General features: G+C 38.5%; 2 protein-coding genes across 2 annotated transcripts in view; one reads left to right on the forward strand and one right to left on the reverse strand.

Annotated features, from left to right (window-relative positions):
• LOC136264684 (BOS complex subunit TMEM147-like) overlaps positions 1 to 13,629 on the forward strand; it is a 23,286-nt gene extending 9,657 nt beyond the window's left edge. Inside the window, exons 4-7 of the mRNA XM_066059463.1 lie at positions 1,539 to 1,644; positions 12,728 to 12,843; positions 13,254 to 13,375; positions 13,442 to 13,629. Coding sequence (XP_065915535.1) covers positions 1,539 to 1,644; positions 12,728 to 12,843; positions 13,254 to 13,375; positions 13,442 to 13,559 — 462 coding nt within the window. The 3' untranslated portion in view covers positions 13,560 to 13,629. The remainder of the gene's footprint in view (positions 1 to 1,538; positions 1,645 to 12,727; positions 12,844 to 13,253; positions 13,376 to 13,441) is intronic.
• On the reverse strand, positions 74 to 1,297 carry LOC136264681 (uncharacterized). Its single transcript, XM_066059461.1, has 4 exons — positions 1,158 to 1,297; positions 773 to 1,063; positions 434 to 715; positions 74 to 375 (listed from the first exon to the last, which is right to left on the reverse strand). Exons 1-4 carry the CDS (start codon positions 1,213 to 1,215, stop codon positions 170 to 172), a joined length of 837 nt encoding a protein of 278 aa, XP_065915533.1. The 5' UTR covers positions 1,216 to 1,297; the 3' UTR covers positions 74 to 169.
• Positions 13,630 to 18,503: the final 4,874 nt, after the last annotated feature.

Here is an 18,503-nt window from a genome sequence, read left to right on the forward strand (position 1 = left end):
CATCATCAATACAGCATTAATTAACTTGTTTCTATTATAAATGGAAGTCCTAATCTGACTTCAAACATGCATTTGATGTTCTATTTGATTGGTATATTCATACATTTATTAGTACTGTAATATTTGCATACACTCTGCCAAAAGATCCATATATACATACATATGTACACTATTGTACTGCTATAAAGCCTATGAGTGTTAAAAGTAGCAGAAAAAGAGTGGTTGTGTTATCAACACTGCTTGTTCCGTTCTCTTGTGGTTTGCTTGTTCCGTTCTCTTGTGGTTTGCTTGTTTCATTCTCTTGTGGTTTGCTTACAACAGGTGGCGGTGTAGTTTGTGGAGGCTTAGTAGTTACATTGTGTGTTTGGTGGAATCCTTTAAGAGAAGTGATGGTATTTACGGGCATGTTACCTACATACGTACAGTAGCTTACCTTTCAAAGCTTGTAGTGTCATGGAAGGGCATGCCTTGCATGGGCTTACATAACAGTAGACAGTGACGTTATAACACATTGGTGTTATAACTGGTATAGTGACTGCCACCTGTCCCATGTATATACTAACAATGGTATAGTTTGTAGTATAAGGACAGTCAACTGCAGGGTACAGCTTTGCATGTACTACAGGTACTGGGTTCCCTGTAGCATTACATGTTATAGTATAGTTTGTATGTTCATTCATTGGAGAGAAGTTCATCTCTATTGTAGGATGGAGCACTGTAGAAAAAAAAGCATGTCATTCCATGTCACTTATATATACCAAATATAAATTACCTTCTATTGTGAAATAACAATATTGAGGATTGTTGGAACCTGTGCTGCTGCTGCTGTTGTTGCACCCGCTTTGCCAGCATCTGTAGCTACCTCCATCACTGATATCATTTATTGTCATGTCAAGTTTATATGACTGTGCTATTGTATCATACTGGCCTGTTGACTGGTTGAAGTGTTCAAAAATATATTGACCTGGTTCCTTGCAGAATTTATGACACAATAAAACTGCCGAATCATTAATTTTCTTGGAAGTAGGTTCTACATCTTGGGGTGTAGATGAACAAGATTTAGCTATAGAGAGTTAATGATTGTTAATACTGTAACATGTCTTGCTTATCACAAAACATTACTATTTGCCATTAGTTACCATACATGTATCACTTACCTCCTTTTGCAATGAATAATATACCTGCAACTGTCACAAAAAAAGCTAAACAATGCATCTGTGCTGCTTAGAAATTCCTATAACAAACACTACCAAACTTGTGAACTGTAGTATTTTATTCTGAAAGTAGTTATATCATAGTGGCATATATGGTTAAAATATGATGTCAGGATGTGGGAAATGTTTTGGGTCTTTCAGTACTGTTTAACTTAATTGACCATGGTGTGTAGGCTTGATAACCAAATGGATTGCATCAGTTACTAGCTGAGTTAAAGGGTAGGACCATAGACATGGAGGTGTAAAGTTAAAATTTTTGAGTAATGGCAAACTATAATACTAAAAGTATATATGTGTAGTGTATATCATGTACATGTTGTATAGGACCTGGTCAAAGCCACAGTTGAGTTGATAGATTTGTTGGGTATCTACTACACGGTGACTAGAGTGGTGAGTAAGGGAGAAATGAGGATCATGGCCACCAGCATTGGTATGTAATACATAGTGCACATACATGTATGTTTGTGTGCTATTTTTGTATACTGTTTTGGCTTGTTGGCAGATTTGGTTGCACATATTCTTATATTTTAAGCTTTAGATGCTTCATAAACATTAACAGTTACAGAGTCTTTTTGTTGGCATGTGACGTTCTGTGAATATAGTGTATCACATGATGACAACGTGATGGTGCATATATTGTACCACAAGAGTTGGATCCCTTTCTGCACTGTTGGTGATTTTATTTAGGCAATATGTGATGGATTTTGAGTAATTGCTTTAATTAAATCATTTCAGCCACAAAAGTAGTTTACCAGCTATGTACATACATTGCCAACTTGCAGATTTAGTGATCTCAAATCATAGATGCAGTAAAGCTTGCCAGGATTAGAAAGTGGCCCACATCATAGTTTCTGTACAAAAATTTCCACCAATGTTATGTCATAACCTTTGATGTTATCCGTGCTTCACTGTACTGCATTGATACAGATACGTATCTCACTTTCTGTACAAAGTTCATTTGAGCTACTTCACTACAAGGCTGTTTTGCACACCAATGAAGAAGTTTGGCTGAAGTATACTAAGGTAAAGTGTCTGCAGGTTGTAAGCTTCGTTTTTGCAATCACGTCAACCAAAGTATGGTGGACTTGATGTATCTTCCACTTGTGAGTATTTAGTTTGTATGCTAAACACATGGCTCCTGACTACAACTAATAGGTACTGTCCAATTTATTTAGTAGAACTGCCCTGCTTTGAATGTAGTAAGAGGTACTAAAGTAACCAAAACACAGATACACATACACCCACTTCCATTTCCCATCTCGATAAGCATTATTGTACTCGTGCCCAATGCAAACTTTATACAAGAGACCTGTAATCTTATAAGGCAGATCAAGCAAGTAAAAAAGTACTTTGCTGAAATGCGAGACGAGCCAACAAGAATGGGTAATAGGCTGTTGGAATCTCCTTCTTGATGCATGGTCTAAAAACTTTGCAGCTCTTTTACTATATATATATATATTTCACAAATGAGTGTTCAGATGATGTACAGTGGAACCTGTGTATAATGGGCCAGATATTTCTGGCCTTTATATTCTGGCTTTTATATACAGGTGGTTGTTATAGAGAAAAACCAGCAAGGGAGGTCAGCAGCATTTTAGTGGCTATGACTATTATAAAAGGGTAATTACAGGTATACTATTAAGAGTTATTTACTTATTATTACTATCAACCATAAGGTGAGCTTGTTATGAATGTTGTTAAAGGTCACTGAATACTTTTGGTAATGAAGCTAATAATAATCATTGAAAGGTGGGAAGTGTGATAATTGAAAATTTATTGAAGTGGTGCCAATTGTTGATTTTATTAGCTGAACAAGCCACTAATTATGTACAGTGATTCATAGGTGAATTCTTGGCTGGCCACTATGCATTTGACCACTTAATACAGACCACAATGCTATGAGATACTTAACTTCAAAGTATTGCTATCACCCAAAACTGTATGTATTATATACTACCAAGAGTTCATAATGTTGTGGGGGGAAGAGTATCCTACTTCAGTATAGCCTGTAGAGCAAAGTTCATGACATACTGATTAACACGCCTAACTTTTCCAGATTTTGGCGTGAACCTCCTGCCAAGAAAACGCGTCAACAAAAGGTAGCGACCAAAAAGGAGTGGGAGCGTCTTGTTAAAAGAAGTCCATGCCCATTCATTATCTGAGATAGCGAATAGACTAGATTTAAGCTCACAGAACATGTCAATCAATCAGTGGTGGAGTTTGCTTTGGTGTTCAGTTGAGCCAAACAAAGTGATTTTGTGGTAAGCAGCCAAAAGAATTTGTTTGCTGAGCTGTACGAAAATTGTTCCAAGAAGAAGGATAAATGTATTACATTTAAATTTCAGTGGCACCAGCAGCGTAGTGTACTTCTAGTCAAGGATACTATAGACCAATGGTGGATCCAGGATGGAAGAGCCATACTTCCCTTGATAGAAATATTATACACCTGTCAGACCAACTCAATTTATATAACTCACGAAAACTTCTTATTACTGCCTTTTACTTCAAACTCACCTAACACGACTGTCAAACTGTTTCTCATCACCTTCGTGCGTACTAAGCGCCTGTAAAAGTAATTATCATGTTGCTGGTGTTTAAGACTTTCATAGTCTTTTAAATAGCCTTTTAAGACTTCACAACCATCCATAACGGCAAAAATCAACCTACTATAGAGAGTGGTCATTGCTGCTTAAAAAATACAGCAACTTACAAGAGAGTCGGCTCTCCCCAACCACCTACAATTTGGTTAGCCTGTTTGTGCCCCTCCCCTTGCCAGCTCCTGGTTCTGTCCCTGTAGACCTTGCACAAGTGAGGCTGGATCCCCATTACCTCTATGCTTACAACATGGCAACAGTGGATGAGCTTTTATGAAGCAAAGAAGGCAAAGTCTGAAGTGGCAAAGATATTCATGTTGGTGTTTTTGGGAGAGGTATTTAATAAACTTCTCAGGATAAGCCAGTCAGTATTAGCAAGAGTAAATAATGGAAGAGAGAGTATCCAACTGCCATATACTGCATCAAAAATGAGCAGGTCAAGTAGAGAAGCCATCCTGTAGTGCTTTCAAAGGCAGTGTTGAATGAAGTAATAAACACCTTCTAGCTCAGACTGTTTGACTTCAAATCATGCCTGGACACTTCAAACAGTCTGAGCTATCAGGTGTTTATTACTTCATTCAACACTGCCTTTGAAAGCACTACAGGATGGCTTCCCTACTTGACATGCTCATTTTTGATCCAGTATATGGCAGTTGGATACTCTCTCTTCCATTATTTACTCTTGGTATTAGTAGTGTCATTACAGGCAGCAGCTTTTAGTTCTACTACTGTAAGTGTACGTAGATCTGTAGATGTTTACTACAGATTTGGAGGAGCAACACTAACAAGTATGCTGCATAATCGAGGGCCGTTATAAAGCTATGAAACTTGTACCTACGTACATGTACATAGAGTAAAGATAAGGAATGTTGTCTCAAGAGATACTTATCTTACAGCCCCTTAATACGAAAGATAAATAGAAAATTCTGAAGTATCTCCAGTGCTGAAACAAAGGATACATGTATTTTCCTTGTGAGGAGCTCCTACCATTTATTTTTACAAGGAGTTGATGTGTCTGTAAAGACTCACTGTAATGAAATAGGATTTCGTAATTATGGCAAGTCACTTGTACAGGAAACAGTAAAGCTTGAAGCTCAATACAAGCCAAAAATTTTCTGCTGTACTATCCAAATGTCTTGAATATACTGCATGCGTCCACTACCATAGCAAATTCTTCTCCAAAAGTCACTAACACATGTATACAGGAATTTTCAGACTCATTTAAGGCTACTGCTGCAATGAAGAAGGGAACAACTTCTGTTTCTGGACAAAATCTAAGGGATACTTTATTAATTAACTCAACATAATAATGTATAGATTTAAAATTGTCTTTATTCCTTTTTTTAATTTATCATACTTTTCCTTTTCAGGTGAACATCTACCTGGCATGTATCCATTTTATAACATTCACCTGAATGATGGATTGAAACAGTCTGTTTATCAGCTGGGCTGCTCTTGATATAGGATAGTTAATGGCATCCAGTTTTTCACTAGCTGATTTCTTGTGCTGCCTAAACAGAGATTCCACGGCACTGCCAGAGACACATAGTGGGCTCACAAATCGATCAGGGTATCAGTTTAGGAAGTACAGACTGACTCAAACCCATATGCACAAATCCTGAGTAAATCTCATGCTAACCATTCAAGCAGGGAATTGATGATAATCAAGATATGGGCACTCACAAAGGCCTGCGGCCTAGCCTGGCAATATTCATTGCCTAGGCATCTTAGCTAGGGTTTCCAATGTAAAAATTTGACTTCTTCAAAACTTGTTATTATATGTTGGACTAACTCTCACTTGAATACAGCTGTAGTGGTAATAAATTCCATTGCCTTCTTGGGGTAGAAATCGATCGAAATATCTGCAAAATCCAAGATTACGAGCTGCAACTCTAAAAGGCCTTGATCCTTTATTGCAATACTGGAGTTCAACCTTCTGCTGTGAGTAAACTTTCACCTAAAAGCATTGGTAGTTTGATTGGTGAGGTACTGTAGGTTTCCTGTCGCTGCATCATTTGAGCACGATTTTGGGCTCCAAAAACGGGTTTTCATCTACAATGAATAGTATATACAATAAAATACTTACTTTGCCAGGCTAGAAGTGTGTTAGGCAACACAGAATTATTTGGTCCAGCTGATGGATAGACGGTATAATAGTAAAGGAGACTACTGTCAGTAAGTGTTCTACCTGCAGTGGCTGCTTCAGAAAGTGAGCGGTGCCAACTACGAAAAAATGTGCATATATCTATCCCTGATGTTTTTTAGAATATTTGAGTTGCTATCCAAAACACGATCATGGCTTAAGAGGCCCATTCAAGCATTTCCATTCTGTACACGTTCACATTCTCTTTCAAACATTTCTATAATAGCCTGCCATCCAAACTGTTCACCATCCTTCTTGGTCCCACCCAGTCAAGATGAGTGGAGTGCGTTGATCGTGTTCTTGAGCTACTTAAATCTTGCTGCTTGCCTCCAAGTATTTCATTGTAACTCTACCTGACCAGCATCTGCAGGTGGTGGTTGTTGTTTCACATAGTAGAACAGCTTCCCAAGAACTTGTTCTATTGGTGATCTACATAAAATGCATGATTTAACACACAGTCACATCCTTACAGTACCTGTATAATCTTAGCTGGTGCCACATTAAGCTAAATCCACGAATCCCTGGCAATATATGCTTTTCGTAGCTTGGGGATATAATTTGAAGAATACTAATCTTAAGGCTGAATTTACGTGATGACTGAGACATACACCTGTATCAACCAGTGAATCAGGATTAAATGGGATAATTATTAACAAAAAAAAGGTTTCACTTCATACTGGTCATGGAGCTTGCTATTAACATTATATGCACCAGAATAACCATGTGCTGACTTTACTACAGTCAAATTAGGTGCAGCACCATCACATACCAGCAAGCTGATAGCAAATCCATGTATCTAAAAAAAGAAAATATGTCTACTTTACATAAACCTTTATAATGTTTACCTGAAAAGTTCAATGGTCCTAAGCACACACAAATGGATAACTTTAGCTTTAAAAGTTTCCAAAATAGTAGGGTCCAACTATATCATATGAAGATGTCAAATCCCTCCATAAAAATTGCATGATATAGCACTGTCCTTGTGAAACAATTCGTATACATTATGAAGTGAATGAAAGCTTGGTCATCTGCATTCATTGCCAATCCTATAATAGTCTGACTCCTAGAGTACCACATCAACCGTGAAATAAATTTGACCTCGTCAAAAATCTGTACACCATCAGCCAGAGGTTCCAGTTTTCCTTGTGCCTTTGTGATGTCTTGAATTGCGAATTGTTCATCCTGTTTGACAATGCTCTTCTATGATGCACCCCCTTCATGGAGGAAACAGCCAATGTATGCCTGCAGAGTACTTTGTGCGGGAAAACGCAGGATGTTAATACTCTTTAATGCCTCATAGGCTACAGGACTTCTAACAAATACTGCCAGAACTGAGACAGAAAGAGTGGATGCATCAAAAGAATTTAATATACAACTCACCAATGCGAATGGTAACTAGGTCCCGCTTTCCATGGCCTACAAATGAAAGATGAAGATAATAACTATTCATGACTTAACAATGAATACCGTTTTTTGCTTGATCTTTGTAAAACTCAGCCAGCTGTTTGTCTGCTCCCCAAATATTCCAAAGGGCACCTTCAGAGCCACCAGCTTCCTTATATACTGCCTCAAGTTGATCCCTGTGGTTGTTGTCCAGTTCAGCTGCAATCTTGCACATTTCATCATGCTGGGAATCATCCAGTGTAACATCAAATTTAGCGTATTTTCATAACAATGTCTTGTCCTTGGACCTCTCTGCTTGAATATTCTTCTTTCTCTCCTTAACACTAGCTGGTGACAAGAATTTAGTAGGATAATTGGAGCTGGTAGACTGATGTTTGATTCTCAAGATCTATTCTTTTGGTTTCTGTGGAGGTGTGTTTGCACATTGAGCAAAGCACTTCATCAAATATCTGCTCTGCTAGAGCAGCATTCTTTGGCAGTTTGTGCCAATACAAACAGCCACACACTGAAATGGAGACTCTGTTGGTTACTGTGAAAAAGAAAAATAGTTGGTTACGTAGTCATAGTAGCCAATACCAGGGCAAAAAAACAAACCCAATCAAGCACAACAACCTATCAAGCTCGGTAAACTCCTGCTCATTTGAACCACTCCAGTTTTTATAGATATGAACAGAACTTGAAAATCAAACTGGTACCCATTACTACTTGTATAACAATTCTAGAAACTTATGCAAGATTATTTGCTGAAAATGGGAAGAGGAGGAATATTCAGTGGAATAGTAGTAAGTGGCAGAGGTACTGCAGCCATTGTTAATGGTAAGATTTTCAACATTGATGTCCGTGGAAATTAATCCACACTGCATCACAAGTACTTCGACAATGGATAACTCAGTCATAACTTCGTCTTGCCTGTCTTGTGCCATGTCACTATCGAAACACTACTGGTACAAACCGGTGACTGAGTAATGATACTACAAGGTGAATTCCTTGTAGGGGTCCTTACCATGGATGGCACAGGTAATGGGCAAGTTCGAATACAGAGGAAGATGCGTGATGGCAAACTCTTCAATAGTATCTTTGTTACTTGTATAAGTAAGCTGCTTAGGCATGCTATCCATACTTGAATCCATTCTTGAGCCCTTCGCTTTGATAACACTTCTTGTAAACAATATGTTGTTAACATGTCTCGCACGAAAACACATAAATGTGCTTGCTAACATGGTATACGTAAGTAGACGGAAATACTTGGGGATTGCATCACAAACTTTGCTCTACGTGTTGGTACAGGCTATACTGAAGTATGTAAGATACTCTCCCCCTATGAACTCTCTATGCTACTAATAGAGAAAGGTGTACACTTCAAAAATTTTCCTTCCACGTGGGGATCTGTATGATCATATTTCTGGAACACTGTAGATGTATGTATTATGAAACATATGGGGGTAGTATGAGACACTGTGCTTGTAAGTAGTATTGGGCGATATTACATTTTCAATAATCTAGATACAGTGCATTTGAAGCCAGATTTTCGATTTAATCTTGATATTTGTAACATTGTGTAAGTGATAGTTGTAGCATGGTAAATAAGTAGCTAAAAGGCTAACATGTTGACCTTTTCAGGGTGTAGACAAGGATCGTTTATTGGTAACAATGTTTCCTGAAACACTAAATAAACATTCTCAGGCTTCTGTAGATCCTTGGGCATACTGCCACCACCAGGAAGAAAACCAAATTAATACCAGACATGTAATGTAGTGTTCCCTGGCTTTAAAATTAAAATAACAGCATTATTCATAGATCTGGTAGCACTGTCTCCATCATGCTCGTTTTCACTACTGGCCATTTCACCTACCACAAACTTACTGCTGGTTATTTCAGCTGCCATGCTCCCTTGTTCCTGACCTTTACACCTGCTGCCAGCCATTACGCCTGCCACCTGTACACAACACAACAGCACATTAATTTATTAATCGCCCAACACTACTTGTAAGTTGACTATTTCATATTTTATTATGGTGAATTTTATATGGAAAGGGTAGCACACTGTAGACAGTTAAAACAGATTAGTTGACTTTGTATAATTCAAAGACAAATATCGCAGTTGGTCGCTGGACATTTGCTGTCCAAATAGCCACTGTGTCTGACCATAACCCAGTTTGCTCAGACGTAATGTCCTGGCTATCAAAAGAAAAGAGATGGGGCCTAAGGAATACAGTTTATCTGCTTGGCTTATGGTTTGTACTGCCAATCATAACTACCACTTGGTTGCTAGAAGACGCTACATTCTTACAACCCAAGGGGGTGGCCATGAATGTATTAGGTGTATGGGCAATTGGAAACAGTGGAAATGGAAAGCGGAAATGGTCAAATTGTCATATAAATGTACCCTAGAGTAAAACCCTTGTTTAGTGGCCACCTCTTAAAGACCATCTTTGTACAAGGACCACATTGTAATTAGATCTCAAGGATGGCTAAGGCACTTCAACTTCATGATCACCTTTTATAAAGATTACCTCTTCACGTTGCAATAATAGCTAGGTTCCAAACATCCTGTGTATGTCATGACCACTTTATCAAAACAGCTATAAAGACTAGACTCTTAAGGTCATCATCTCCTATGAGACCTCATTTTTCATTGATACAGTAGGTTGTAGTGTACTATTATAGCTAAATTTCAACAAAGAGATGACATTAATATGAAGCTTACCAAATATTACCATGTAAGAAGTGGTCTTTATTCAAGGTGACCACAAAGTGGTCCTTAGCCATCTTTGAGATCTAATTACTATATGGTCTTTGTACAGAGGTGGTATTTATAAGAAGGTGGTCTTTAAGAGGTGGCCACTAAACAAGGGTTTCACTCTAGGGCACATTTATATGACGATTTGACCATTTCCATTTTTCATTTCCACTTTTTGTTTCCAGTTTCCATTTCCAATGTTTCCAAATGCCTAAGGCCCTACCCCATTCATTTAGCAATGTTACAGTAGCTCACAACAAGAGCAATGAATGATGTGAACAGCTGATACCAGAATTAATGTGCATGTGGAAAGTATTGCATGTTTTGTTTTTTTCTGTTTTGTGACAAGGTGAATACTTTATATTTATGTTTACCATCTTTCCATTGTAGACCGCATACTTTGGTTAATACAGTAGGACCTCCATTATCCAAACACCTGTGTGCAAGTTAAATCATAAAAGTGTTCAGATAAGTGGATAAATGAAGCCCATTCATTTATATACAGAGTTCTGTTCCAACTACTCTAAGCAGGTAGTACTGTATTATAGTAGGGACATCGAAGGTGTGGGGCAATCCATGATATAATATAACCCAAAAACCTACCACGATTTTTCCTCACAACACCATGACAGTATCGGTTGGGTAAAACCAAGCCCAAAAGTGTCTTCAGATCGACCCGAAACATTTCTGTCAAGTTGCTACAGAATTTTTTTTTTAATTTATTCAATGGAATTTTCTACTGCCTGCCTGCCTGCCTGCCTGCCTGCCTGCCTGCCTGCCTGCCTGCCTGCCTGCCTGCCTGCCTGCCTGCCTGCCTGCCTGCCTGCCTGCCTGCCTGCCTGCCTGCCTGCCTGCCTGCCTGCCTGCCTGCCTGCCTGCCTGCCTGCCTGCCTGCCTGCCTGCCTGCCTGCCTGCCTGCCTGCCTGCCTGCCTGCCTGCCTGCCTGCCTGCCTGCCTGCCTGCCTGCCTGCCTGCCTGCCTGCCTGCCTGCCTGCCTGCCTGCCTGCCTGCCTGCCTGCCTGCCTGCCTGCCTGACACCTTCAGTCAAGCGTAACGGAAAACTGGCTGCAGCTACAGCTCTGATTCTTTCATAGAAATGTTTCTAGCTCACTTAAGAAAAAATCTTTGGTACATTGATAAACATACAATGCTTGTGCTATTGTCTTACCTTTTATCCTTCTTTACTGTGGCCATCAGTCAAGGTTCTACTGCTGAGTGTTAATAGACTACAGTACGGCTTCCATCTACCAATGTATATTGCATCTAACTATTCGAATACATGTGGTCGCCAGTTGCACCAAACTATTTGAACACACATGTATGTGACGCGCTGTTGATATCAATCAGTGAAAGCAACTCGCGGCGAACTATATAGCAGCGTGTAAGTCAGTAAATATAGTTTATTTATTAACAATGGTAAACCGAGTCAGGTCCCGCTTTACAGAATATTCTAGCAACGTGTAAGTCAGTAAATATAGTTTATTAATAATGTTAAACCGACCAGGTCCTGCTTTACAGATTATTCGGGTCTGACCCCACGTGCTAAATTAAATGTGGACGTGTTACCACATGTCATAGCATAGCCCTGCTTCTTTTGTGAACCATGCCCACTTACGTAAATTACTGTTTGTAGACATATGGTAGCCACCCCCATTCATCAGTCTGTAAGTATGCACAAATCCACGTCCATTATTGTCTGCAGGCTTATGTAGAGCCACGCCCACCGATCAGTCGTTATTGTATGAGTCATAATCTAGTATAACAGTGCTGTGATTAACTCTTTTAAAATATTGTGACTGGTTTTGTGAAAAGCAGGCTGTTTGGTGGCCATGAGCTTGCAAAAAAACTTCACAAACAAGTATAAGAAAAAAATAGGAATTTTAAATTGGAGTAGGGACAGTACAGTGGACCCTCGCAAATCCGACCCTCTCTAATCCGGATCCTCGGATAATCCGAACGACTAAAGTGAAGAAGTGACTAGACTAAGTGTTATTCATACCAAGTGTTTCACTTGGTATGAATGTCAAGATGAGTGCACTACCCCATCACTTTCAGTAACGCTAAGCAGCTTACTCTTGACACTTACTTTCATTCAACTTAACTCCAAAAACGTATCATAGTGCACCGTACTGTAAAACTTGACATATGTGAAGACCTCTTATATACTTATTTAGTCAATAAAAACTTAAAACACAGTGTTAATTGATGATTCACAAATCCGAACGTTTCAGTAATCTGAACACCCTTTGGTCCCAGGGGAGGCGGATTTGTGAGGGTCCACTGTATATAGTACTGCAATAAAAAGTACTGAAACAAGCTGGATCGGAGTAGTACGTAATGTCCAAATACTGTAAAACAATAAGAAGTGAATATCCCTACTGTGTAGCTTATACTTGTGGAACATACACTTACTCTAATAGAACGTTCACCTATTGATGAAATACTCTAATAGAGCAGTCACTTATACTGTTCGGATAATCAAGGGTTTGGACAATCAATATTCAGATAATCGAGGTCCTACTGTACTAAGTTGCATACATTTCTCTGAAGCGTGGCCCCAGATTTTCTGCACTTGTTAACTAATGTGTGCTTTGTATCAGTTAATGTGTATACCAGTTGTTTTGTGTTATAGGATGGGGTAGTGCCGACTTCCTTGGTACTAGATTACTACCACTTTGGTTTGGTGCTCGTGGTTCAGAGTTTGACTGGATATACTTGCAGAACTCATTAGATTGTAATATTAACTTGGTAAGGACAATGTCCCTGATTGTTTTCTAACTGCTACACAATATTCAAATAAGAATTATTTTTGTGTACATGTATATTTTGTATATGATACATGTAACACAAAGTACTAATTGAACAATCATTTTAGCATTCAGGTAATTGCATGGGGTGTTCATAAAGCATAACTGCAGATGTCTAAAACCAGAGACTGTATGGACTCTATGCTTCAGTCTAAACTGTACACTGTATAGAAGTATTCTTATAGCAATATGAGATTTGTTAACTTATAAACGATCACAAAGTTTCAGATAGCCAAACAAACATGAAATCAATAAAATCAAGTTTTTTTTGTACATGACTCATAGTTGGTAACATGCATTTGATGTAAGGGATACACTATTCAAGTGTATTAGTGTTACCATTACCTGTAGTTATTTCTGGTGTCTACCACAACATTGTTATGGCTTTGGAGCAGAAATGATTTCTCTGACAAGTATCTTCCACTCTTAGCAGTAATGCTTGGCCTACTAAGCTACAGAAGCATCTTGTTTCAGTAAGTAACATTAGATGTGTACCTATGTGTATATGCAACTATATAGCATGACATATTATTATACAGGGTGATGTCAACAACATTAGGACTAGGAGGATGGATGATGCTATTAGTGAAGGCAGCTAGTGCACTATTAGTAGCTATTGTATCACTTCAACTGTACTGTGGAATAGTATCAATATAACCATTTATGTACCTATTGTTAGTAGCAGTAGTGTTAAAATCATTGCAGTATCATAGTACTGTATATTTGAGACGACAGAGTCATGGGTTTTTCTGACCAAAAAAATCACTCATAAACTGGCTTAACAAGACCATCCTGACACTGATTGCTGTCCTACAGTGTACCTGCCTGCCCGCCCACCTGCCTGATGCCTTCAGACAAGCATGACTCAATAACAGCTAAGGCTACAGGCTTGATTTTTTTACTGTTTGACATTGCTTCAGTTCGACAGGTGCCTTTTGGCATATAACTTACTTTTGTCCTTCTTTTTGTGTCCTGCTTCTTTTTTTTTGGCTGACAGCCCAAGGTGTCGATTCACGGTAGCACAATGGCTTCCCGGCTATGTTGGTAACAGGAATCATCCATATTTTCTGCAAAGGCGCTTATCCTACTGCTCTTTGCTTGTAACACTGGCTGAACATAGCTGAAAGCAAAGTATAATGGCCACTTCACTTTCGAGTTAGTAATTGATAATTTGGGTGCATGAATCGAATTGTCTGGTGACTAGATTGATTGCAGAGGCACTTCTACTATTCTCCATTTGTAGTGCTGTGTAACAGGCTGAGCACAACTGAAAGCAAAGCATAATGGCCACTTCACTTTCCAGTTGGTAATTGATAGTTGGGGCATGCATGCATTCAGGCAAAATATTAATTCAGATGCTGTTGTTTCTTATGATACGGTATGCGTGGGTTCATGAGTCATAAGAATGTTACAAACAAACAAGTATTAAGTTCATAGAAAAGAAGAAGGGAAACAAGGGAGGTGCCTACACCTGCAGATATACTAGTGGACCTAATTCAGTTTATAGCTACCCACGACCAAATTAGGGATTAAATGTCCACTAGTGTGTAGGTAACCTCCTTTAATTCCCTACTATAAAGGCAAGTCCATGATGCATGAATTGTACGTGCTGCAGTATGCCAAAAGGTATGTCTCAGGACAAAGCAACATAAGCCCGTAGCCTTAGCAGTTATTGAGTTACGCTTGTCTGAAAGCATTAGTCAAGACGGCCAGTAGAAAATTCCACTAAATATATATATTTTTAATTTTGTAGCAACTTTTGGAAGCATTTCAGGTTGTACTGAAGGCACTTTTGGACTAACCAATACTGCCAAGGCACCATGAAGGTATTATGAGTATGATTTAGGATGATATTTTTGGCAAACCTTCATGATCCCTAAAACAGAACAGTATATACTGTGCTGTACAATAGAAGATGAAATATAAAACAAGTACGTGATATGATCATATGAACCATGTATTTTGCTGGTTGTAAACAATTAAAGTTGTTTCCATCTGGTATAAATCACCATCAAGTGTTTATTATACTGGGGTGAACATTTAACATATAGTCTTTACCTGTGTACATGCAGTAATTATCTGTGAAGTTGAACATTTCTTAAGTTTTGTAACTTAAGAATATGAAGTTATGTTTATTATGTGGATGTAAACAATTAAATTAAGCACAATCTAACAGTTATAATGCCATATCTGTTTGATAGAAGGTTCTAATGTACTCCCATGCATCAGTCATTTGGTTACCAGACTTACCATGGTTTGTTAAACCAAATAAGTTTTCTTTGTATAGTCATTTAAAGTTTAACAGAAGATTAATAACAATTGGACTACAACAGCTACTGTATATCATCATCATAGGATGGTTACGAGCACCATGCATAAGGAATAGAGCTCTATGTATAATCAATACCTTGCATATTAGTATGTGTATATGTATGTATGCTGAAGTATAATGTTTTCATCAGTTCCTGCACAATTTATTTTGCCTTTGCAATGTAGTGGAATAACTTTTATGCAGATAGATGTATTCTGCAACCCTTATTTGATTTTTGATTAGTGTATGGGATAGTCCTGTTGATCATTACAACTGTTTTAATCACTACTTGACAAATGGGGTAGTTCTAAGCATGTTTCTCCAAAGTATTATTTTCATGCACATTTTTTCACTTTCAACACCTTCTGGCTTTCACTGATTGGTGATCCAATTTCTTCTAATAACACCGGAAAGAAAGTTGTTTCTCTAGCAGGTGAAGTCATCAGGGCATCATTTATCTGTCGTGGTGTCGCCATAACAAGATGAGGGTCAAAAATTGCAAACATATTGATCTTTTGGAGGTTGAGAGATAACAGTTTTCTAATTCTTGCACTTGGTCTGTATTCTTCAGCACTGACTGTGTGACTTACATGTGCAAAACATTTCAACCTCAACAGTGTTTAGGCCATCATTATTTTATTCCTTGTTTCCTGTCACCGCCCACATCAATTTTTAAGTACCTGCATCAAATTTTAATTATTTGATTGTAGATCACATGAATGCACTATTTCATTACAGAGGGAGGCACAGGATGACCAAGTGTTATGTATTAGCTATGCATATAAAGAGTAAAGGGTCGGAGACCTTGCACTCTTGTTCAACAGGATGTATGGGTACACAGTCTTTGCATCTTTCAAGAATGAAATACTCTAATAGAACAGTCACATACTCAACAAGGGTCAACTGTATAATTAATAATCGATAATCACTTCCCACCCGCATCAGTTTTTGCTCTACCAGGTGACAGGAAACAGTATAACAATGATGGCCTTATCCAAATACTTGATAACTTAGTGTCATCCTTGCAGGCCCATTCTCCGGAGTGGCGCTTATCGTGCGACTGGATTTTGGGGTAGACTCCAGGGTGAATTTTTTGATATAAGGGTTTTTCACCACAACACACCAAGCTACCTTAAGACTCAGCCTGCATCACCTTTTCGAAGGCATGAATTAGAGAAGAAATGGGAATATGTTGATAGGGTGTGGAGTGTGGTTCATTTACCCCTCTTGTTTTTTCTACATTTGGTGGACTTGGTAGGGAGGCAACTATATTCTATAGCCGCTTAGCTGATTTACTCTCTAAGAAACATGGCACACCCTATACCAAGACACTTTCACTAATGCAATGTTCCATCTCTTTTTCTTTACTCCTTTCTGCCATCTTGGCTATCCAGGGCAGTACGACCATGAGACCTGTACATGTGGAGCGCCCCACTACCTCTGCTGAACTGCTCCTGGCAGAGGTTCAGCTTGATTCATCTGTTTAATGTGTTTATTTTATTTTGTATCTGTTTAATGTGTTCATGTTAAAAAAAATTAGAGTAAATCGAAGAAAAAAAAATCTATTAGAGATTAGCTATAAACGCCCCCCTCTGAAATGGCGAAAGGCATTTCACCAGTCCCTTTCGGAGGGGGCGCTTATAGTCTCTAATCGATATGTGCCACCCCAGAGAATGGGTCCGCGAGGACGAGACTATTGATGGCTGACAAACATCACTGCTGAATGTCAGTAATTACCCAGATGGTTGATTTTGTGACATCAACCATCTCGATAATGTATACATGTTTGATGGAATGTATGTATTGTGCAATAACACCTTGCTAGCTACAAACAAAAAATCTTAACTTCAACTAATGTTTGTTGACATGCATATTCAAAGCACATGCACTATCACTGCTCTCTGATCTTTGCTGTTTCTAATGGTACCGTATATGTGTAGCCCAGGAGTGAGTGTCCATGTGTCACATGCACATGCATACACACACAACCCATGTAACCATAAAAGCCACTCATGCCAATCAGCAGGCCACTAGCTATATATGCTTCCCAGCCAAACAGTGACGAGTATTATAATATATAGCAACACAGATACTATTAGCAGTGTGTAAAATCTAATAATACCAGCACAGATAAGAGCTATACAATCTCTGATCAGTATATATAACTAATTTTCAGTGGGTGTGCAGATTTATTAGCAAATCCTTAGGGGTAACACGCTAATGTACAAGCCTACAGTAATGACTAAACGTTTCTATCAATTTCACGTAGGGCAAAGAGTTCCATTCAATAGTCGTCTTGGGGGAAAAACGAGTTACCGGGAATTACTTAATCATCACACTTTAATGTTACTGATCAGCATACTTACTTGGGAGTTACAATTCATAAATCACTGTCTTGGTCACTCCACATTTCAAATATTGTAACTAAAGCATCTAGAACACTCAAGTTCAAGACAAGTTAAGGAATCTGCCTATCTAACAATGGTAAGACCACAGCTTGAATATGCATCTGATGTTTGGGATCCATATCATGTTGGAGATATAATGGAACTAGAGAAAGTACGACGAAGAGCAGCATGTTGGGTGTTAAATGATTTTGGCAGATTTAGTTCAGTTACTTCAATGTTCGATCAATTGTCATGGCCAACCCTTCATACTCGTTGTCAACTATCCAGATTACAAACATTGCACAAAATACTCTACCAACAGTTATCACCTGTAATTCCTCTGTACTGCCTACCTACAAATGATCAACAAGACAGTACCATCCACTACTCTACATCTTTCCCTACTCATCTATTACATCATAACAGAATAGCTACTTTTCAAGAACGATAAATGATTGGAACATGCTACCAATAGATATTATTGAAATTTTAGACATTGACATTTTTAGAAATAGACTGCAATCACTGTTGTAATTGTATGTGATTTTTGGTTAACCTGACCACACCAGCAGGGCAGTATAATAATAATGATAATGAAAGGGGCAGATCCAGACTTTTAAAAAGGGGGGTTCCACTCTGGAATTGCAACTTCAGCCTAGCTGTAAGTTGAAGACCAAAAAAAAGAAAAAAGGTCATCACCTGCTGTGCTGAAAATAGCTGCCACTCACCAACTATATTTCCTTATTTATAATACATAGCTTGCTACACTGCTCCTGAAAAGACTACTGTGCAGTGACTGCTCTATTATAGTATCTCGATTTGACTGCTCTATTAGAGTATCTCGAGTAAGAAATGCTCTTTGAAAAGGGGGTTCCATGGAACCCTTTGAACCCCCCCTGGATC

This window comes from Dysidea avara, chromosome 8 (assembly GCF_963678975.1).
Source record: "Dysidea avara chromosome 8, odDysAvar1.4, whole genome shotgun sequence".
Lineage (NCBI taxonomy): Eukaryota > Metazoa > Porifera > Demospongiae > Dictyoceratida > Dysideidae > Dysidea > Dysidea avara.

Coding starts and splice junctions, on each gene's coding strand:
- LOC136264681 (XM_066059461.1), bottom strand. CDS start 1,215: ATGCATTGTTTAGCTTTTTTTGTGACAGTTGCAGGTATATTATTCATT. Junction 1,064..1,157: donor ATTATTCATTGCAAAAGGAG/GTAAGTGATACA, acceptor AACTCTCTATAG/CTAAATCTTGTTCATCTACA. Junction 716..772: donor TTGTTATTTCACAATAGAAG/GTAATTTATATT, acceptor TTTTTTCTACAG/TGCTCCATCCTACAATAGAG.